Consider the following 18143-nt stretch of genomic DNA (forward strand, 5'->3'; position numbering starts at 1 on the left):
GTATCGCTTGGACCGTACAAAAGGGCGCTTTTTGCAAATAATTCCTGAAATGTGTCCTAGAGTTAAAGAATGTTTGAGCTCATCTTCAGGAATTTTATTCTACAAGATGCTAAACATTCATTTCGGTTGTGACCCTGATTTGAGGTGAGGCAAACCTCTCAATGGCTTGGCTGATGTCATGCAGGTCTGGGTAGGTTGAGGACATAGGGTGGGAGAGAGCTGTCTTGGTTTCACTTGGCGGTAGCTTGTGACATACAGTAGGCATCCTAAGGTACAGTTTCCCCTCTCACACTAGATTGGTCTTTTGTGTGGTTCAGTTGCTCTTGTCATGTATTTTAATGGAACACAGAGTTGTCAAAAAGCCTTTTTTAGATATGTTCAGTGTTTTGTTTGATTGTGAATTAGGGGTTAGTAAGATTATAGCCCTTCAGTAAGATTTTTTTTATTTCTTTTTTGAAATGTAATTCTTTTATTCAGCAAGGACACAAATGATCCAAAAGTCACAGTAAAGACATTTATAATGTTACAAAATATTTCCACTTCAAATAAATGTTCTTTTGAAATCCTGAAAAATGTATCATGGTTTCTACAAAGATATTAAGCAGCACAACTGTTTTCAAATTTGATAATAATAATAAATGTTTCTTGAGCAGCAAATCAGCATATTAGAATGATTTCTGAAGGATCATGTGACACTGAAGACTGGAGTAATGATGCTGAAAATTCAGCTTTAGACCATAGGAATAAATTACATTTAAAAATATATTATAATATAAAACATTTATTTTAATTTCTAATAATATTTCACAATATTCTGTTTTTTCTTTCTTTTTATCAAATAAATACAGCCTTGGTGAGCATATAAGATTTCTTTCAAAAACATTAAAAAAATCTTACTGATCCCAGAACATTTGAACACTTATATATATGCATAATTATGTATTACTTATGTATTATCATTTAAATTGCTCAGAGTAGAGGATTTGAAGTCTAAATTGTCTTGAAATGTATTGTTGAAGACTGAGTGAATTTGTTACAGAAAAAGTTGTAGTTTTAGCCCTAAATTCACCCAATTTCAAGCACTTAATAATCTCACTAGATGACCCTAGTAACCGGCTAGTCAGTTGTTGACTGTCCTGACCCATCAGGTTATGTTAGCACTGTTCAAAGGACATATGTAGATCTCTGACCGACAGTAATTTCAATCAATCTAATCAGACACCAACCTAATTTCTTGACCAATTCCTAATTTCCGTCCTCAATATTCTGCAGTTCAAACCCTTGATCCTGGTCACATTGCAATAACTCAACTCAAAGCATTGACTGGTTTCATAGAACAACAGTATGTTAGCTTTGTGAACCATCATCTACCATTGCACAATAAATTAGCAGTTGGACCAGTCCTAACGATGGAGGACATTTTTGCTGGATTGAGTTCAAAGAGATCTTTCTGTTAAATACGCGATTGTTGGAAAACGTGCTTTTTGCTCTATTTCTCTCTTAAGATAATTACAAGAAATATAGCATAGTCTTATGCAATGCACAGATTAAACCAAGACTCATTGAGCTGTATGTGTATGTATGTGTGTGTGTCATTTTGCAGTCAGTATTGAGTTGCCAGTCAGTTTGCTCTTCAGTATCCGAGGGCCTCTGTAATGTGAAGAGCTCTTCACATCTGCACAGCTGCACTGAAGGACAGCCAGAGGTCAGCGGAGGTGTCAGTATTGTTATGATAATCTGAATAAGTGTCAATGTTTGAGATCTAAATAGTGTGCAGGAATCTCATTGAAAAAGAGTGTGAGCAGCTGCTTTGGAACATATTTGCAAAGTCCACAGGAGTTCTTCTTAAACAAGGTAAACAAAATGTCTAGTACTGAGTTATCTGTCCCTCTTTTTTTGACATCTCATGCCAAACAATGCAGCCAGTGTGATCGGAAAAAGAAAATTAGCGTTGGACTAATTGCCAAATAACATCTAATTTTGTGGAAGTTGATTAGTTTTCTTTTGTTGAGTTGATTGGATCACTCGATACTCTTGGTCTTGGGCTGCCTGCCACAAGGAGAAAGAGACACGCCACCTTGCGCTGTGTAGTCTCATTAATGTTTCAGTCTCATTAATTAGCAAATCTCCTCCAAATTTGGCACCGTTAAACACACAGAGGTAATGGTAGCCCTTTTTGAGGGTTCAGAGTGACGGAGCGTTTTAAGTTGTGCTTTCTGTTTTAAAGGGCACGGGACTTTTTTTCCACTCATCCGTGTTACCGGTTAACAGTTAGTGTTAAGATCCTTCATCAAACTTAACAAAAAGCTTTTTAAAAACCAGAACTAGATTGAAGTTGCAATGTAATGGAAGTACAGTAGCAACAGATAATTTCTTCCAAACTGTGACGTACTTCTAAGTGAAACAGATCATTGCAAAATAAGAATAATTGGACGGGCATTTGGTTCTATCCATTGTTGTTATTGATTGGATAGAAGCAGGTCTGAATGTTAGCTTGCAGTCGATTGAGTCGATAAGAAAGGGACAGGGTTTAAGCAGACTAAATGATGCTGGAGGAATCCAGCAGTCACCAACCATAGAGAAGCATTTCATTGAAAGATCGAGGCATTATAGTTCAAAATTGCAAGGTCTAAAAAGTTTTACAAAAATGGTTCACAATAAGAGCATTAAGGTGCATATAGTAAAGAGATATTTTTGTTGAGTGAATTTCCATTTCATGCCGACTTTTTTTATTTACACATTTACCAAAATTGTATTCAGTTTTTAGGCTTTTTGCCAATTCTGTTGAAAGTAATAGTGTAGAAATAAGAGAAAATGTTGGGAAGATGAAGGGGGAGTGACAAATGACACGAGCCCGACTTAAATGAGCATTTCCCATATGAGCATCTTGGTTCCATGTTGTCCACTATTCCAAACTGAAATTTGAGTAAAGGTGCAGACACATTTACCGTTTTATGAATTTCATGGGCAAAATACAGTCAAAGGAGTCTGATTGCAGATTTCGCTCGTTCAAGTTGGTTATGCGAATTTGCGGCGCTGACCAACAGAAAGCTGCTTGTTGTGAAAGTTACTTCTGTGTGCGCTATTCTTCATACATCTCTACACTATTGACAACCCACAATGGACCTTTTTTTGCCCACAAAATTTCGATTTCTACTATCGATTCACGGGTGTTCCGGCTAAAAGGAGCTGATTCATGTCTCAGAGTATAATACGATGTAATACGAAGGAGTTATTTTGTTTGCACGTGTGCTGCAGTTTGACAGACAAAACCCTGCCTCAGAGTTGCCCAGCTGGCCTTTGTTGAAGGATTTCCGCCCGGTTGCCCTCTGGGACCCAGAGCATGACCATTCTGCTTTGAGACTGCCGAGGTGATGGAAAGGTGGGGGAAGGAGAGGATGAAATGATGTAAGTGGAGGAGAGAATGGAAGGAGGAGGAGGAGGTTTGTGTTTTTGTGGCCATCTGTTGCCTATACAATTCACCCCGTGCACAAAGCAGGTTTACACTGCTGTCTTTCAGAGGCATCATGGCGCTTGCTTCTGGAAAATCTGTTAACCTCACCACATAATTGATGACATCATACGGCGGTTTCCAGCAGTGCCAGTGGAAACATGTCTGGTCTCAAACGTTGTCATTATAGTGGGGATGTTATAAGACTTTCAGAATTCTTCTCTTCTTTGAGTTCTCTGAAAATAAATATGAAATATAGGATCTCAGGGAGGAACCCATCGTTGCTGTTTCAGCATGATTTAAAAAAAGATGACATGGTAATGCAGATGTTTGGAAAGACATTTTGGGAAAAATATGAGAAGCTGAGCACAATAGCTTTACTTGCCCAGATCCTATAACTGTAATTTATTTCTGTCCATTCTGGCTTTACTTTGGGGGAAAAGTCACATGTTTTTCTATGGTTCTACTTGACATTGAGTGTCCTTGAGTGCAGAACATCTGTTTTCTGGCTGCATTTCTCTGTTCACTTGAAAGATCAGTTTCTAGGGTGGTTGTTTGGTGGATGTTTACTGGCCCAAGTCAAAAGATGCTCTGTGATAATCTGCTCCCTCGATACGGCTTGGGATATGGAATATATTACAATGTTTATCATCCACTAGGCAAAATCATCAGTCTGATTGCTTTGAAAAGTAATTGCATACCCCTCAACAAGCCACATGATTTGAGGTATTATTTTTGACCATGCAGCACAACTTACATGCTGAAGTTTAATATTTTGTTGGTTTTTCAAAATGCCTAGCACTAATTATTTGAGCATTCCTTGGGGAAACATTAAGATTATCCTTGAATATTCTAGGAAAGCTTTTACCCTCATTCTTACACCATAATGATAGATGTCAGCAAACTGAACCACAGTTATCTGCTTCATGAATAAGTTAGTACATTGGTTCTGCCCATGCCAGCATTTTATAATTTCTATGTATTAATCATTAAAGTGCCCAGCAACAATACCCATTCATTCAGTAAGGAATAATTGACGACAGGCCGTTGAATTATTAGAAAATAATGCACACCTGAGATGATAATGCGGCCACGATGCGAAGCAGGTGCATTATTTTCGGATAATTCAATGTACCCGAGTCAATTATTCTGCTTATACTACAGTTACCAGACTTCAAACATTGTTCAGATTATGTATTTCAAGACATTTGTCAGGTTTTTGTCCTTAAAACGCTCTTGTGTGTAGGACTAATTTCTCACGCATCTAATCCTACGCCTCCGTTCTCCATTCCAAAACGTCATTTGCTAGAGCTAACGGAGACTTGACCAGACTAATGCAGTTATTAATGCAGTTATGAGAGAGAGAGAGAGAGAGAGAGAGAGAGAGACAGAGAGAGAGAGAGAGAGACAGAGAGAGAGAGAGAGAGATTGAGAGAGAGAGAGAGAGAGAGAGAGAGAGAGAGAGACTTATGTTTACTTCCTTTAATCTATGAGATTAAACACAAGTAATTCAATGACATCATGTGCCATAAAGCACGAATGCTGTAAATGAGAATTATGTAACAATGGCATCTGATCTTCTTAAATCCATAGACCCTGCTTCAGATGTAATTCAGTTCAGTCAGGTCACGTGAAACAGCTTTTCCGAGCTCTGTGCTTGAGTAATTTCCCTCCCGTGCCAGTTACAGACCTGGCTGATCTCTCTCATCTTATCCATGATTTCAGCTCAATAAAATGATGCTTTAATCATATTTCTGTAAATATAGGTATTGCGTTTGGAGGTGAGTGTGTTTAGGGAAAGATGTTCTCAAAGATGGCATATTCCAAGTTTAAATAAATGATTAAATAATATTTGCTAAAAATCTGAAGATCTTATTCTACCTGGGAATAATTCTTTTTTTAAGATTTACCTATCTGGGATTAAAACATGTGGCTATTTTTAAGTTTTAATGAGTTCATCTAATTTTTTTTTGTCATTTGTCCTGTCATGTTGATCCATTCGTGCATGATTTTATTTCTTTCGCAAGAGAAGACATTTAGCAGAATGTCTGAGCTGCTTTTATTCATACAGTTGACCCTTTTCACATTTCCATGGTTCTCAGAAGCAGAAGTCATATAGGTTATTAAAAGACAGGAGTCTACAACACATATCATTTTTGTGCTTCCACTAGCTCCAATAGCAAAAGAAAAAAAAATACGATAGAATTTCTATGAGTTTCCAAAAGAGGAAAAAAGAAAGATGTCAAAGTTTCTGTCACTCATTCACTCTTTCCACTATATTTGAAACACCTATTCAGCAGTGTTCATTTTATGTTAGTTTTCTGTATTTTAATACCAAGATAAAATAGCACAAAGTACTGCGCTATAAATGTACAAGCGAAAATAAATAATGTTGCTAGACTTACAATGTATATAACTGTGGAATTGCATCATCGCAGCCTGTGAAAAGCCTCCTTGAAGTGAATAGTGATCAGGTGCTGTCAAGCTCCAAAAATTACACAAAAGCACCACTAAAGTCTCATAAAAGTGGTCCATACACAACTTGTACACTGTATTCTAAGTCATAGTCTTAAGATAGCTTTGTGATTAACAAACTGAAATCATTTGACCACTTTTATGATACTTCAATGGTCATTTTGGCTCTTGACAGCCTTTGGTCACAATCCACTTTTATTATAGCAGTGTGATCAGATCAGATGGTGGACTTGCACCTAGATGCGACCAAAACGCAGCCCTGAATGTTTGCTGAGAGCGTGTCTTCTAGACAATCCCCTTTGAAGGCCTCTTCGACATGACAGCCATCGGCACAGATCTTCAGCAGAGACTACAAGAACCAGACAGGTCCTCCGCATAGACCCCATGACCAGCTTCGGATCCATATCGGCGTGATGAATTGATCTTCAAGCAAAAGGAACTGGATGAATATTTGAATGCTAATGATCCTGATTTGAATTCTGTCTTGTGATGCAGCCTGAATCATAATGACACCGTGTTCGTTTGTTGGCCAGAAGAGAACTGGTCTCCTGACTGAGCCTTGTTTCTCCCAAGGTTTTTTTCTCCATTTTGTCCCCGATGGAGTTCGGGTTCCTTGCCGCTGTCGCCTCTGGCTTGCTTAGTTGGGGACACTTAATATTCAACAATATTATTGATCTGACTACTGATGCTGTTGTATGAGAACTGAACTGAGCTGGACGATGACGTCCTTTTTTGCAGAACTGCTTCATAGATGAAATGAACTCATTTAATAATTGATTATCTTTACAATGGAACTGAATCAACACTGAACGGACTTCAGCTGAACAACAGCTGAACATTTTCCTGTTATCACTGTAAAGCTACATCGAAACAATCTGTATTGTATAAAGCGCTATATAAATGAAGGTGACTTGACTAAAATAATGTGCTACCCAAAAGTCTTGAAACATAAAGAATGTGAGTAAATTATGTCAGAATTTTAATTTATAGGTGAACTATCCCTTTAACGATTACCTCCACTTAAAATCTTGAATGTGTCTGGCCTCATTATATTCCATGTCTCCATTGCAGTGTATCATGTGTCTATGATCATCTTCATACAGCGTGTTTTGGAAAGAGTGGATGTATATTGTGTGAATGCCTGCACATGTTGCCTACGGGACCCAATGCTGTTGCACATGTCAGGTCATTATTAAAAGTTAATGAGGATTGATATCCTCATGCTCTGACCTTGGGGATTGGGTTTCCTGGTGGAAGCCTCTCCCATTGATCCTTTGGTTCTCATGTGCTGTTGGACAAACTACTCTCTCAACACTCCATTGGCCGTCTGAATGGCCGCGCTGTGAAGATTTATGGCTGTCAGTGTGTAAGTGTGAGAGATCAGAACCTGGCTCACCATACACACTAAAGGCCCGTTCACACCAATAACCGTAATTATCACTTTTACCATATTAGCGTCCACACTAACGCACGTTCTGTTTATTATAAGCACACGTTGCACTTTTTTCAACTGCCACTTTAAAGCTAGAGTTCTTTAAAGCAGGATAGATTCTGATTGGCTGTCATTGTTTTTGCCTTCATCAGCTGAAAAAAAATCCTTCTCAAAGTGATTCCAACAATATTGTTTGGTTATCGTTATAGTTGTGGTGTGGACTTCCCTATTCTCATAGAATATACAACAGTTATTAAAACTGTATGGTTATAGTTATCATCTTTGGTGTGAACGACCATTAAGACAGTGTTACAGTTCACAACAGCAGGAAATGACTAGTGGTCTTAGCAGCCAGACTTTTGTTTTCCTGTTTTTGCATCTCCATTTCTGCATTCTTGGCCTTCCGATTGAAAACATGGAAGTTGGCGGCTTTGTTTAAAGGATGTCACACAATTAGACAAAAGCATTGCTAGACCACCCTTTCGTTGCAGCTGTTTTCATCATTAGAGATTTGAGCAAACGCATACACTTAAAGGCATAGTTCATCCAAAAATGGAAACTCACGCTCATGTCGTTCCAAACCTGTGGCTATGACTTTCTTTCTTCTGCAGAACACAAAAGCAGATCATTTGAAAATGTCTATTTTGTCCATACATTGAAAGTTAATGGGGTCCAATGTTGTTTTGGACCCCATTAACTATAATTATATGAACAAACAGTTAAAGGGATAGTTCACTTTGAAATTAATGTTTGGTATGTTTTAGCTTACCTCAAGTGCATCCAAGATGTAGGTGTCTTTTTTTCCGCAGTAGTTTCAATTTTGATATTTTTAGGTCAAACCGTTCTTGTCTGTCAGTCATATAATGCAGGTCTATGGTCACTTGTCTCAAAGAGCATGCACAGAGTCCAAATTAAAACAATTCCCCATCGTCCAAATTAAACAATTCCCCATCGTAAGTACACATTGATGGCCTAAGACACGAAACGAGCGGTTTGTGTGAGAAAACGAACAGTATTTATATCGTTTTTACCACTTATACACAGCCATGTCCGAGTGATCTGATCTGATGTGTACGCAGACTAGTGCATAGATATATACACTAGATGTCGCCTTGTCTACGGCAGTTCATTGGAACGAATGTCTTTAAGGCGACATCTAGTGTATATATCTATGCACCAGTCTGCGTACACATCAGATCAGATCACTTCGACATGGCTGTGTATAAGAGGTAAAAACGATATAAATACTGTTCGTTTTCTCACACAAACCGCTCGTTTCGTGTCTTGTGCCATCAATGTGTACTTACGATGGGGAATTGTTTAATTTGGACGACAGGGAATTGTTTTAATTTGGACTCTGTGCATGCTCTTTGAGACAGTGACCATCGACCTGCATTGTATGACTGACAGACAAGAACGGTTTGACCTAAAAATATCAAAATTGAAACTACTGCGGAAAAAAAGACACCTACATCTTGGATGCCCTTGAGGTAAGCTAAAACATACCAAAAATTAATTTCAAAGTGAACTATCCCTTTAAGCATTCTTCACAATATCTTATTTTATGTTCCACAGGCGAAAGAAAGTCATACAGGTTTAGAACGACTTGAAGGTGAGGGTTTGCTTTTTACAATTCAGACTGATCTTGGGACTTGACTCTATTGATTTGGAGGCAGTAAGCAACCACCCAGAATGCCCTAGCAGCCACTAAGCAACACTTTGGCATCTCATCAAAAACCCAATCATGGAGGCGAGTGCACAAGCAAAGGCCCCTTCATAAAACTGACATGAGAAACAACCCTCTTTTTAAAGTACAGGGTTTGGTGCTGTCAAAAGGGCTTTACTTTGGTTTGCAGCATGTGCTGTTGGCATGAATAGTGTTCTGTGCTGCCTGTGTGCCCACAATGTTTAAACCCATTGGGAGGGATCTTTCTACCAGTCAAATGCACCACTGTATGACTACAAAATGAAAACGTAGCGAGACGGAATGGCTGTGGTGCTTTAATGATGATGATGGAAAGACCATGATGGGGTTTAAGGGTTGGGCTGTGGTTGAGATCAATTGAAATTGCTGACTGATATCCTCTTTGTATCATCTTGTTCTGTTTTCAGCTCTTTTTCGAAGCACATAATATTGACTCCTCCATATACATGCATATTTAATTTATGTACCAGCTGCAATAGTAAGGAAATCTCTGTCTTCTTAGGTCAGATCTTTAATGAGCTTGTCTTTTTTGTGCTGTTCTTGATTGGTTTGTTGTATTTAATGTCTCATATGGTCTGTCTGTCTTTTAGGGAGCTCGTGTGTGGGTGCGGGATAAGGAGCAGCTCTTTCCCTCCATTGTCAGCTGCTGTGATGACCGGACTCTCATCCTCACCACAGACTATGGAGAGGTAAGAGCGACGGCCTGCTGTGAACTTTTATTTGAACAAAAATGAAAAGAATAATTACTCACCCTCATGGAGTTCCAAACCTGTATGACTTCCATCCGTGGAACCCAAAATATGATGTTGGTCACTATGTGCTTTCATTGTATTAAAAAAAGTTTGAACATTCATTCAAATTTCTCCTTTTATATTCAAGAGTGTGAATAAATGAGGACAGAACTTTCATTTCTCTTTAAGAGCTTTCACCTTTATTTGTGCAATTTTTATTTAGCCATTTTATTCTTAATAAATCGGATGGCCATCTGTCTGAGAGAGATACGTTTTACTGTTAATGTCTTCAATTGTGTGAGGTCCTGCAATGTAAAATATGGTTTGAATTCATTCCAGTTTCTCCCTACTATAGTTTGATATGAATAGCAGGAATGTCCATAAGGAAGCCGAGTTTAGCCACTGCGTTTAATCAGTATGGCCCTCTGTTTAAGCTTTGTGTCTGGAGGAAATCCTGTTCTCAAAGCACAATAAGAATGCAGGTCAGAATATATTTATCAGATGTGTGTCAACATGTAGCCTGTGTGCTTTGTTCTGATCCTACATAATTTAGGAATTGTGATATACTGTACAGTTCAGCTCATATGTTTAAATATCTCTTGCAGACTTTGTATGATACATTTTTAATCTCCTTTAAATCTCCAGAAAATTGGATTCTTTATATCATTAACAGAACATACAGTATGGACTATCTTGCGACAGGAAAGCTTCTATACAAATTTGTAATCTTATTAGTAATCGTGTGTGTCATTCTGAACATACAGCACAAATTGATTTCCACATTCCACATTTAAATCACTTCAGACTGATTACTATTTCCATAGATTAATACTTGAGAATTTCCATAATTGCTTAAACCGGCAGTTTTTCAATTCCAGATTTAATGCAAACTCTGCAATTCTTATATTCTACATGCATTAAAGTGCCCCTATTATGTTTTTGTTTTTTTTAAGTTCCCTAATTTTGTTTTGGAGGTCTCCTACAACAGGTTTACATGCATCAAATGTAAAAAAAAACAACAACAACAACAACTTTAAATTTCTCATAATATACATTGCATATCTCCACATTTTTCTATAATTCTCAAACGACTCATCAGATGATTTAGTCTCTCTAAATTCCTCCTTCCCTTCAGCCTGCTCTGCTCTGATTGGCCAGATGGCCCAGTCTGTTGTGATTGGTTATTATCAGTTATTATTACCATAACTGAATTTCAGCTCTGGAGGCTTCCTCAGTCCTCACATGTACACATTGTAAAGACAGTAATGATGACGTCAATTTTACCAAGCACTTACGTGAAGGACTAATGTAACATACACGTTTGTAAAACAAATCTTGCTCCATCCTTTATCTATACTCAAAGTAGTAAGAATGACAGACAATCTGCATTAATAGACACCGTTTTATGTAATTGTAACGAGGAGTCAGTGTCGTGAGGATCCATATGCAGCTTTATTAAAACAGAATGCAAGTCTAACAGGCAGAGTTCAATCACGGGCTTCAAACACAATGTAGATAAGGCAGAATCAAAGTCAGAGTTCAGGCTGGAGATCAGGGCAGGCGGCAAACACACAGGATAATCAAATGACAAGGCAGATGGAATCAGAATAGGCAGGCGGCAAAGAATCAGAGTCCAGTAAACAGTCCAGGTCATACACGGGGAATCACACACGGAATAAACGCTCAGAAATGTTTGCATGGCAAGACAAGACTTCGCAATGAGGAAGCTGGGAGAACAGTTTAAATAGTATAGAGTCAATGGAAAACACCTGTGAGTCAATGGGAAACACCTGTGAGTGGAATCGGTCACAGGTACGGGGCATATGGGAAATGAAGTCCACAGAGTTAGTACTCAGGTGATGGTGACCTCTGGTGGTGAGCGGAGGGAGCCACAGAGGCTGAATTCGTGACAGAGCCCCTCCCCTGTGAGCGGCTCCTGACGCGAGGAGGCAAACGACGCCGGGGTCTTCCTCGAGGTCTTGGGGCAGGTTTGTCCGGGTGGTCTCTATGGAAATCAGTAGTGAGTGAAGGGTCTAGAACATCAACAGCATTGATCCAGGACCTCTCCTCTGGACCATATCCCTCCCAGTCCACGAGGTACTGGAGGAACCTGCCCCGACGACGAGAGTCCAGGATTTCGTGGACCCGGTAAGCCTCCTGGCCGTCGATGATGATGGGAGGAGCTCTCTGGTCACCAGCCTCATCTAGGACCTCCTCTCCACTCGGACCACCAGCGGGCTTGAGCAAGGAGACATGAAAAGTGGGTGAGATACGGTAATGGTTAGGTAAGGCTAATCTAAATGAAACTGGAGTGATTTGTCTAATGATTTTGAAAGGACCCACGTACCTGGGACTGAGCTTCTTGCAGGGTAACCGGAGCCGTATGTCACGGGTGGACAACCAAACCCATTGCCCTGGTTGGTAGTTGGGATTGGTTCGCCGATGACGATTGGCCTGTTCTCTGGTGCGATGAACTGCTCTTTGTAGATGGACATGAGCATTGTTCCACGTTTCCTCACTGCGTTGTAACCATGAGTTAATTGCAGGTAAGTCCGAGGGTTCTCCAGACCACGGAAACAATGGGGGTTGGAAACCTAGGATGCATTGGAAGGGGGTGAGACCTGTAGATGGCTTGCAGAGTGAATTTTGAGCATACTCGGCCCATAGCAAATAGCGACTCCAGTCGGACTGATGCTTCTGGCAATATGAGCGAAGGAAGCGGGTGAGTTCCTGATTTAATCTCTCCACTTGACCGTTGGCTTCAGGATGGTATCCGGAGGTTAGGCTGACATTAATGTTCAGTAGCTGACAGAAAGCGGACCAGACTCGGGAGGTGAACTGCGGACCCCGATCGGAGACTACATCCTCCGGTAGACCATAGAATCTAAATACATTATTGCAGAGAACTTCAGCAGTTTCCAGGGCAGTGGGGAGTTTGGGAAGAGGTATCAGTCTGCAGGCTTTAGAGAAGCGATCAATTACCGTGAGAATGGTAGTGTGGCCCTGAGAGAGTGGTAGGTCAGTCACGAAGTCAATGGCGATGTGTGACCATGGTCTTTGTGGGATGGGTAATGGATGAAGAAGGCCGGCAGGTAATTGACGCGGAGATTTGGAGGTATTGCAGACGGTGCAATTCTGAATGAATGTGATGGTGTCCGATCGTATAGAAGACCACCAGAACTTATTGTTGAGGAGTTGCACTGTAGCCGTTATACCTGGATGACCGGAACTAGGGTTATTGTGTACTATTTGCATAACTCTCTGTCTTAGGGCCTGTGGAACGTACGTGAGGTTTGGTGGGGTCTCGGCCGGTGGTGGCTCGGTGACCTGGGCTTCTGCGATTTCGGTTAGTATGTCCCACTGAACAGGTGCGAGAATGATAGTGGATGGGATGATGGGTTCTTGATCTGGCGATAGGAGGTCCGACTCATGAAGTCGAGAGAGAGCATCCGCCTTAGTATTTTGAGAGCCTGGACGATAAGTAACTTTGAAATCGAACCTGGTGAAAAAGAGTGACCATCTGGCTTGTCGATGGTTGAGTCGTTTGGCTGATTTCAGATACTCTAGGTTACGATGATCAGTGAGAACAGTGAACGGATGTTTAGCCCCCTCCAGCCAGTGACGCCACTCCTCGAATGCTGCCTTCATTGCGAGAAGTTCGCGGTTGCCAACGTCATAATTCTGTTCGGTGGAGTTCAATTTACGGGAGAAGAACGCACAGGGGAAAAGTTTGGGAGGTTCACCCTGGCGTTGTGAAAGCACTGCCCCAATGCCTGTGCTGGAAGCATCTACTTCCACTACGAATTCACGTTCGGGATCGGGATGGTGCAGGATGGGAGCGGTTGTGAATTTCTCTCTTAGTGAACGGAACGCTGCTATAGCTGCTGAAGACCAGGTTAGACGTTGGATTCCCTTTTTGATCATGGATGTCATAGGGGCAGCGATACTGCTGAAGTTACGGATGAACCGCCGATAGAAATTGGCAAATCCTAAGAAGCGTTGTAGTTCCTTGAGAGTGGTTGGTTGGGACCAGTGAAATACCGCCTGTACCTTCCTCTCGTCCATGGCAACCCCTCCAGAGCTAATCACATACCCGAGAAAGGAGATGGTTTCCTGGTGGAACTCGCACTTCTCTGCCTTGGCGTACAGTTGGTGTTGAATGAGACGTTTCAGGACTGCTCTGACGTGTTTAACATGCTCCTCATAAGTTTCGGAGTAAATCAGGATGTCATCAATGTAAACAATTACCCCTTGGTTCAGCATGTCTCTGAAAACATCATTGATGAAAGCCTGAAACACGGAAGGACTATTGGACAGGCCGAATGGCATAACAAGATATTCGTAGTGCCCCGTCGTGGTGGAGAATGCAGTCTTCCACTCGTCCCCTTCACGAATGCGAATGAGATTATAGGCACAACGAAGGTCCAGTTTGGTGAAATATCTTGCTCGTCTGAGTTGTTCGAGAGCAGCCGGGACGAGTGGTAGAGGATAACGGAACTTGGTCGTGATGTCGTTGAGAGATCGATAGTCGATACAGGGACGAAGACCTCCATCTTTCTTCTTGACAAAGAAGAAGCCTGCTGATGCGGGTGACGAGGAGGGACGGATGAAACCTTTGGCGAGTTCCTCCTGAATGTAGGATTTCATAGCTTCTGCTTCGGGTTGTGACAGTGGAAAGATTCTGCCCTTGGGAGGTTGTGATCCTGGGAGGAGATCTATGGCACAATCACTGGCTCGGTGAGGAGGTAAGTGTGATGCTTTTTCCTTGCTGAACGCTTCGGCTAGATCCTGATAGACACTAGGCAGTGAATCTGTTAAAGAAGTCTCGCTCCTCTTCTTGACAGGCATGTTGTGAAGACAGTTGTGAAGACAGAACTCTGACCATTGAGTGATTTGTTTCTTAGTCCATGAGATAGAGGGGTTGTGCAGCTCCAGCCAAGGAAGACCGAGGATGATGGGATTTTGTGGTGATTGAAAGACAAACAGACGGATGGTTTCAGTGTGGAGGACTCCGGTGCTCAACTGCAGATCTTCAGTGGTGAACTTGATACAACCGGAGCCCAGAGGTCGGCCATCTAGCGCTGCAACTGCCAAGTGAGAGTCATAGGGAACAAGGGGAATATTATTATTATTTGCGAAAGACATATCGATGAAGTTTCCTGCAGCCCCAGAGTCAATCAATGCCACTGTCTCAATGATTCTCCCATTTATCTCCAGAGTGACTGCAATCTCTAAACTAGTAGTGGATTTGGGAATTGAACTCACCACCGTGGGACTGCGGGGTGGACGAGTAGGACAGGTTGCTCTTAGATGTCCCGGTAATCCGCAGTACAAACATAAGCTCTGTCGAATGCGTCTCTCTCTCTCCTCCTCGCTGATGCGTGTTAAGCCAATTTGCATGGGTTCTACGTCTGAATTAACTGTTGAAAGTGTCATGGAAGAAGTGGGCAGGCGGTTGGTGCGACGAGATCGAAGGAGATTGTCGATCTTGATGGACAGCTCGATGAATTGCTCCAGTGATTTTCCCTCGTCGCGACAGGCAAGTTCAGACTGTAACTCCATAGACAAGCCTTTACGGTAGTGTAGCTTGAGAGGATCATCTGGCCACCCCGTCTGAGCTGCGAGAGTGCGAAATGATAGAGCATAATCCGCCGCCGAACCCCTTCCCTGCCGGAGAGATAGCAATTGCTCACCCGCTTCCTTTCCTCCAACGGAGTGCTCAAACACCTCTTTAAAGCGTTGAATGAAAGCTCTATATGAGGGGAAGGTTGATCTATCCTCACTCCATACTGCAGTAGCCCAATCCAACGCTCTCCCCGTGAGAAGCGAACACACAAATGCGATGCGATTCTCATCTGCAGGGTACAACATGGGTTGTTGATTGACAAACATAGAACATTGAAGTAAGAATCCCTTACATCTGTCTGGAGATCCATCAAATTTTTCTGGGAAGGCGAGACGAGGGCTGGTGGTATTGGGAATAGCATGTGCCTGAGGTGGAGTGGGGGGTGGAGCAGGATCGCTGGGTACTTGGAGACGAAGTGTTTGTAATGCCTTTACCAGTTCCTCAGTAAGCGAGGTTAATCGGTTGAGCTGCTCCTGGTGTGTGGCCAGGACCGATGCTTGAGCCGTGACCTCGGTGGTGAAGTGGTAGAATGCTGCTGGATCGAGCGGCGGCGAAGTCTTCTGTAACGAGGAGTCAGTGTCGTGAGGATCCATATGCAGCTTTATTAAAACAGAATGCAAGTCTAACAGGCAGAGTTCAATCACGGGCTTCAAACACAATGTAGATAAGGCAGAATCAAAGTCAGAGTTCAGGCTGGAGATCAGGGCAGGCGGCAAACACACAGGATAATCAAATGACAAGGCAGATGGAATCAGAATAGGCAGGCGGCAAAGAATCAGAGTCCAGTAAACAGTCCAGGTCATACACGGGGAATCACACACGGAATAAACGCTCAGAAATGTTTGCATGGCAAGACAAGACTTCGCAATGAGGAAGCTGGGAGAACAGTTTAAATAGTATAGAGTCAATGGAAAACACCTGTGAGTCAATGGGAAACACCTGTGAGTGGAATCGGTCACAGGTACGGGGCATATGGGAAATGAAGTCCACAGAGTTAGTACTCAGGTGATGGTGACCTCTGGTGGTGAGCGGAGGGAGCCACAGAGGCTGAATTCGTGACAGTAATAGTGGCCCACAGCATCTTAGCAGAAGTATTTCAGTAAGACAGTAATAACGTACTAATAATAATAATCTAAAACACAAAACTACGTATTCTGAACACCTGGTAGAAAATATATTTTCTAGTGAAATGTCTTTTCTAGTGACTTAGAACTGTCACGCAGTGGGATTCAAATTACAGACGATTCGTTTAGGCGGTTCTGAGTTGATTATTTCTTTTGGAAGACAATTACTTTATTTATCGTGCTCTTTCGACTTTACAACTTTGCAGAACACACACTGCATGAAAGGGAATATTCGAAAAACCATAATAAGGGCATTTTAACATAAATGACTTCCAATGTGGTGGTGATCAATTTGTGTTTAGGCCAATTTCAACCAAGCACAGTGTGTGACCATAGAGAAGTATTCAGAGACTATACCGACTAAAGATAATGAAAAATGAAATGAAACTCTCATTTCAAACTGTTAACACCCCAAACCGACAGTTAGACTCCCGGCATGCAGTGCAGTGTCTGGCTCATTAAACCGCATAGTAAAGTGTTAGTGCATGGGACCCCGTCACATGTTTTATTTAGCGAGCTTACTGTGGCATCCATGCCCCAACAGAGATCAGGAGGCTGTGTGTGAGTTCAGTGAGGTGTGAAGAGACTGACACTCCACTGACACACTGTTCTGGGGTGAAGCTTGAGCTCGAGCTCATTCAGAAGAGTGACTTCCTCTTGCCAGAGCTCTGTCTGTCTATGTACAGTATGTATGTATCTATGTATGTAACTGTCCGTCTGTCGGTTCACTCTATCTGTCTGTTTGTCTCATTTGGTCTTTGGTGCAAAAAAGTTAATTATCTGTGTTTTTATTTAAAGCTGGTTTGTAACTGATGTATTAATACTGTATAATAAGCCTATTTTTTTAATCATTTTACACTTGAAATGCTTTTAACACCATTATCAGCAGTATTTAATAGACTCTTGGCTTTCACTAAGTCTATAGATAGTGTTTTGTAAAGCAGCCCCTGTGTTTTTATGGGATTGCTTTGAGCAGGGTGTGACTCAGCGCTGGTACAGCGGATGGGTTGAGAGAAGAACGCTTCCTGTGAAGAGTAGAGCCATTTCAGCTGGCCTCCATGTGTCTGCTCACTACTGGGCCGTCCCTATTGATCAGGCCCCACCCACCTCATGCATATTCATATAGTCTATGCTCTATATACAGCAGGGTGTGGTATTTCAAACACAAAGCCTCATGCAGGGCTCTTGTACAGAAGATGCCAGTAACTCTTTTAATTACAAACCTTCAGTTACTAGACAATTAATCATTTAGATTATTTACTTTTAATAAGCTGATACAGTATACAACAAACTTGATGAAATTCATTTGAATTTTATTGCGTATACAAGGCAATGATAGTACTTTAATGACACAGATGGCAGACAGTGCCTTGATGTGATGTCTCGCAGTCATTACAAAATATATTTGCTAATATGTGTATAGCATAAAATGATCTTTGCTTGAATAAACAATCTTTTGTTTAAATCCAGTCCTAAAATGAGACTGCGTAGTTTAATATTTAAACATACTTTTTGGACCTTGTTTTTGTGCATCAGTCAGCGGCCCTGCCCTCGGTGAAAACGTCACATTAGGAAAACATTGATTGTGCACTTTATAAC

At 41.4% G+C, this 18143-nt stretch overlaps 1 protein-coding gene across 1 annotated transcript in view; it reads left to right on the forward strand.

Moving 5' to 3' along the window:
* Positions 1-18143, forward strand: part of myo10l3 (myosin X, like 3) — a 78148-nt gene that overhangs the window by 8825 nt on the left and 51180 nt on the right. Inside the window, exon 2 of the mRNA XM_082175659.1 lies at positions 9654-9752. Within this exon, the coding sequence (XP_082031785.1) occupies positions 9654-9752 (99 nt within the window). The remainder of the gene's footprint in view (positions 1-9653; positions 9753-18143) is intronic.

Source organism: Leuciscus leuciscus, assembly GCF_965113295.1.
Source record: "Leuciscus leuciscus genome assembly, chromosome: 7".
In the NCBI taxonomy this organism is placed as follows: Eukaryota; Metazoa; Chordata; class Actinopteri; order Cypriniformes; family Leuciscidae; genus Leuciscus; species Leuciscus leuciscus.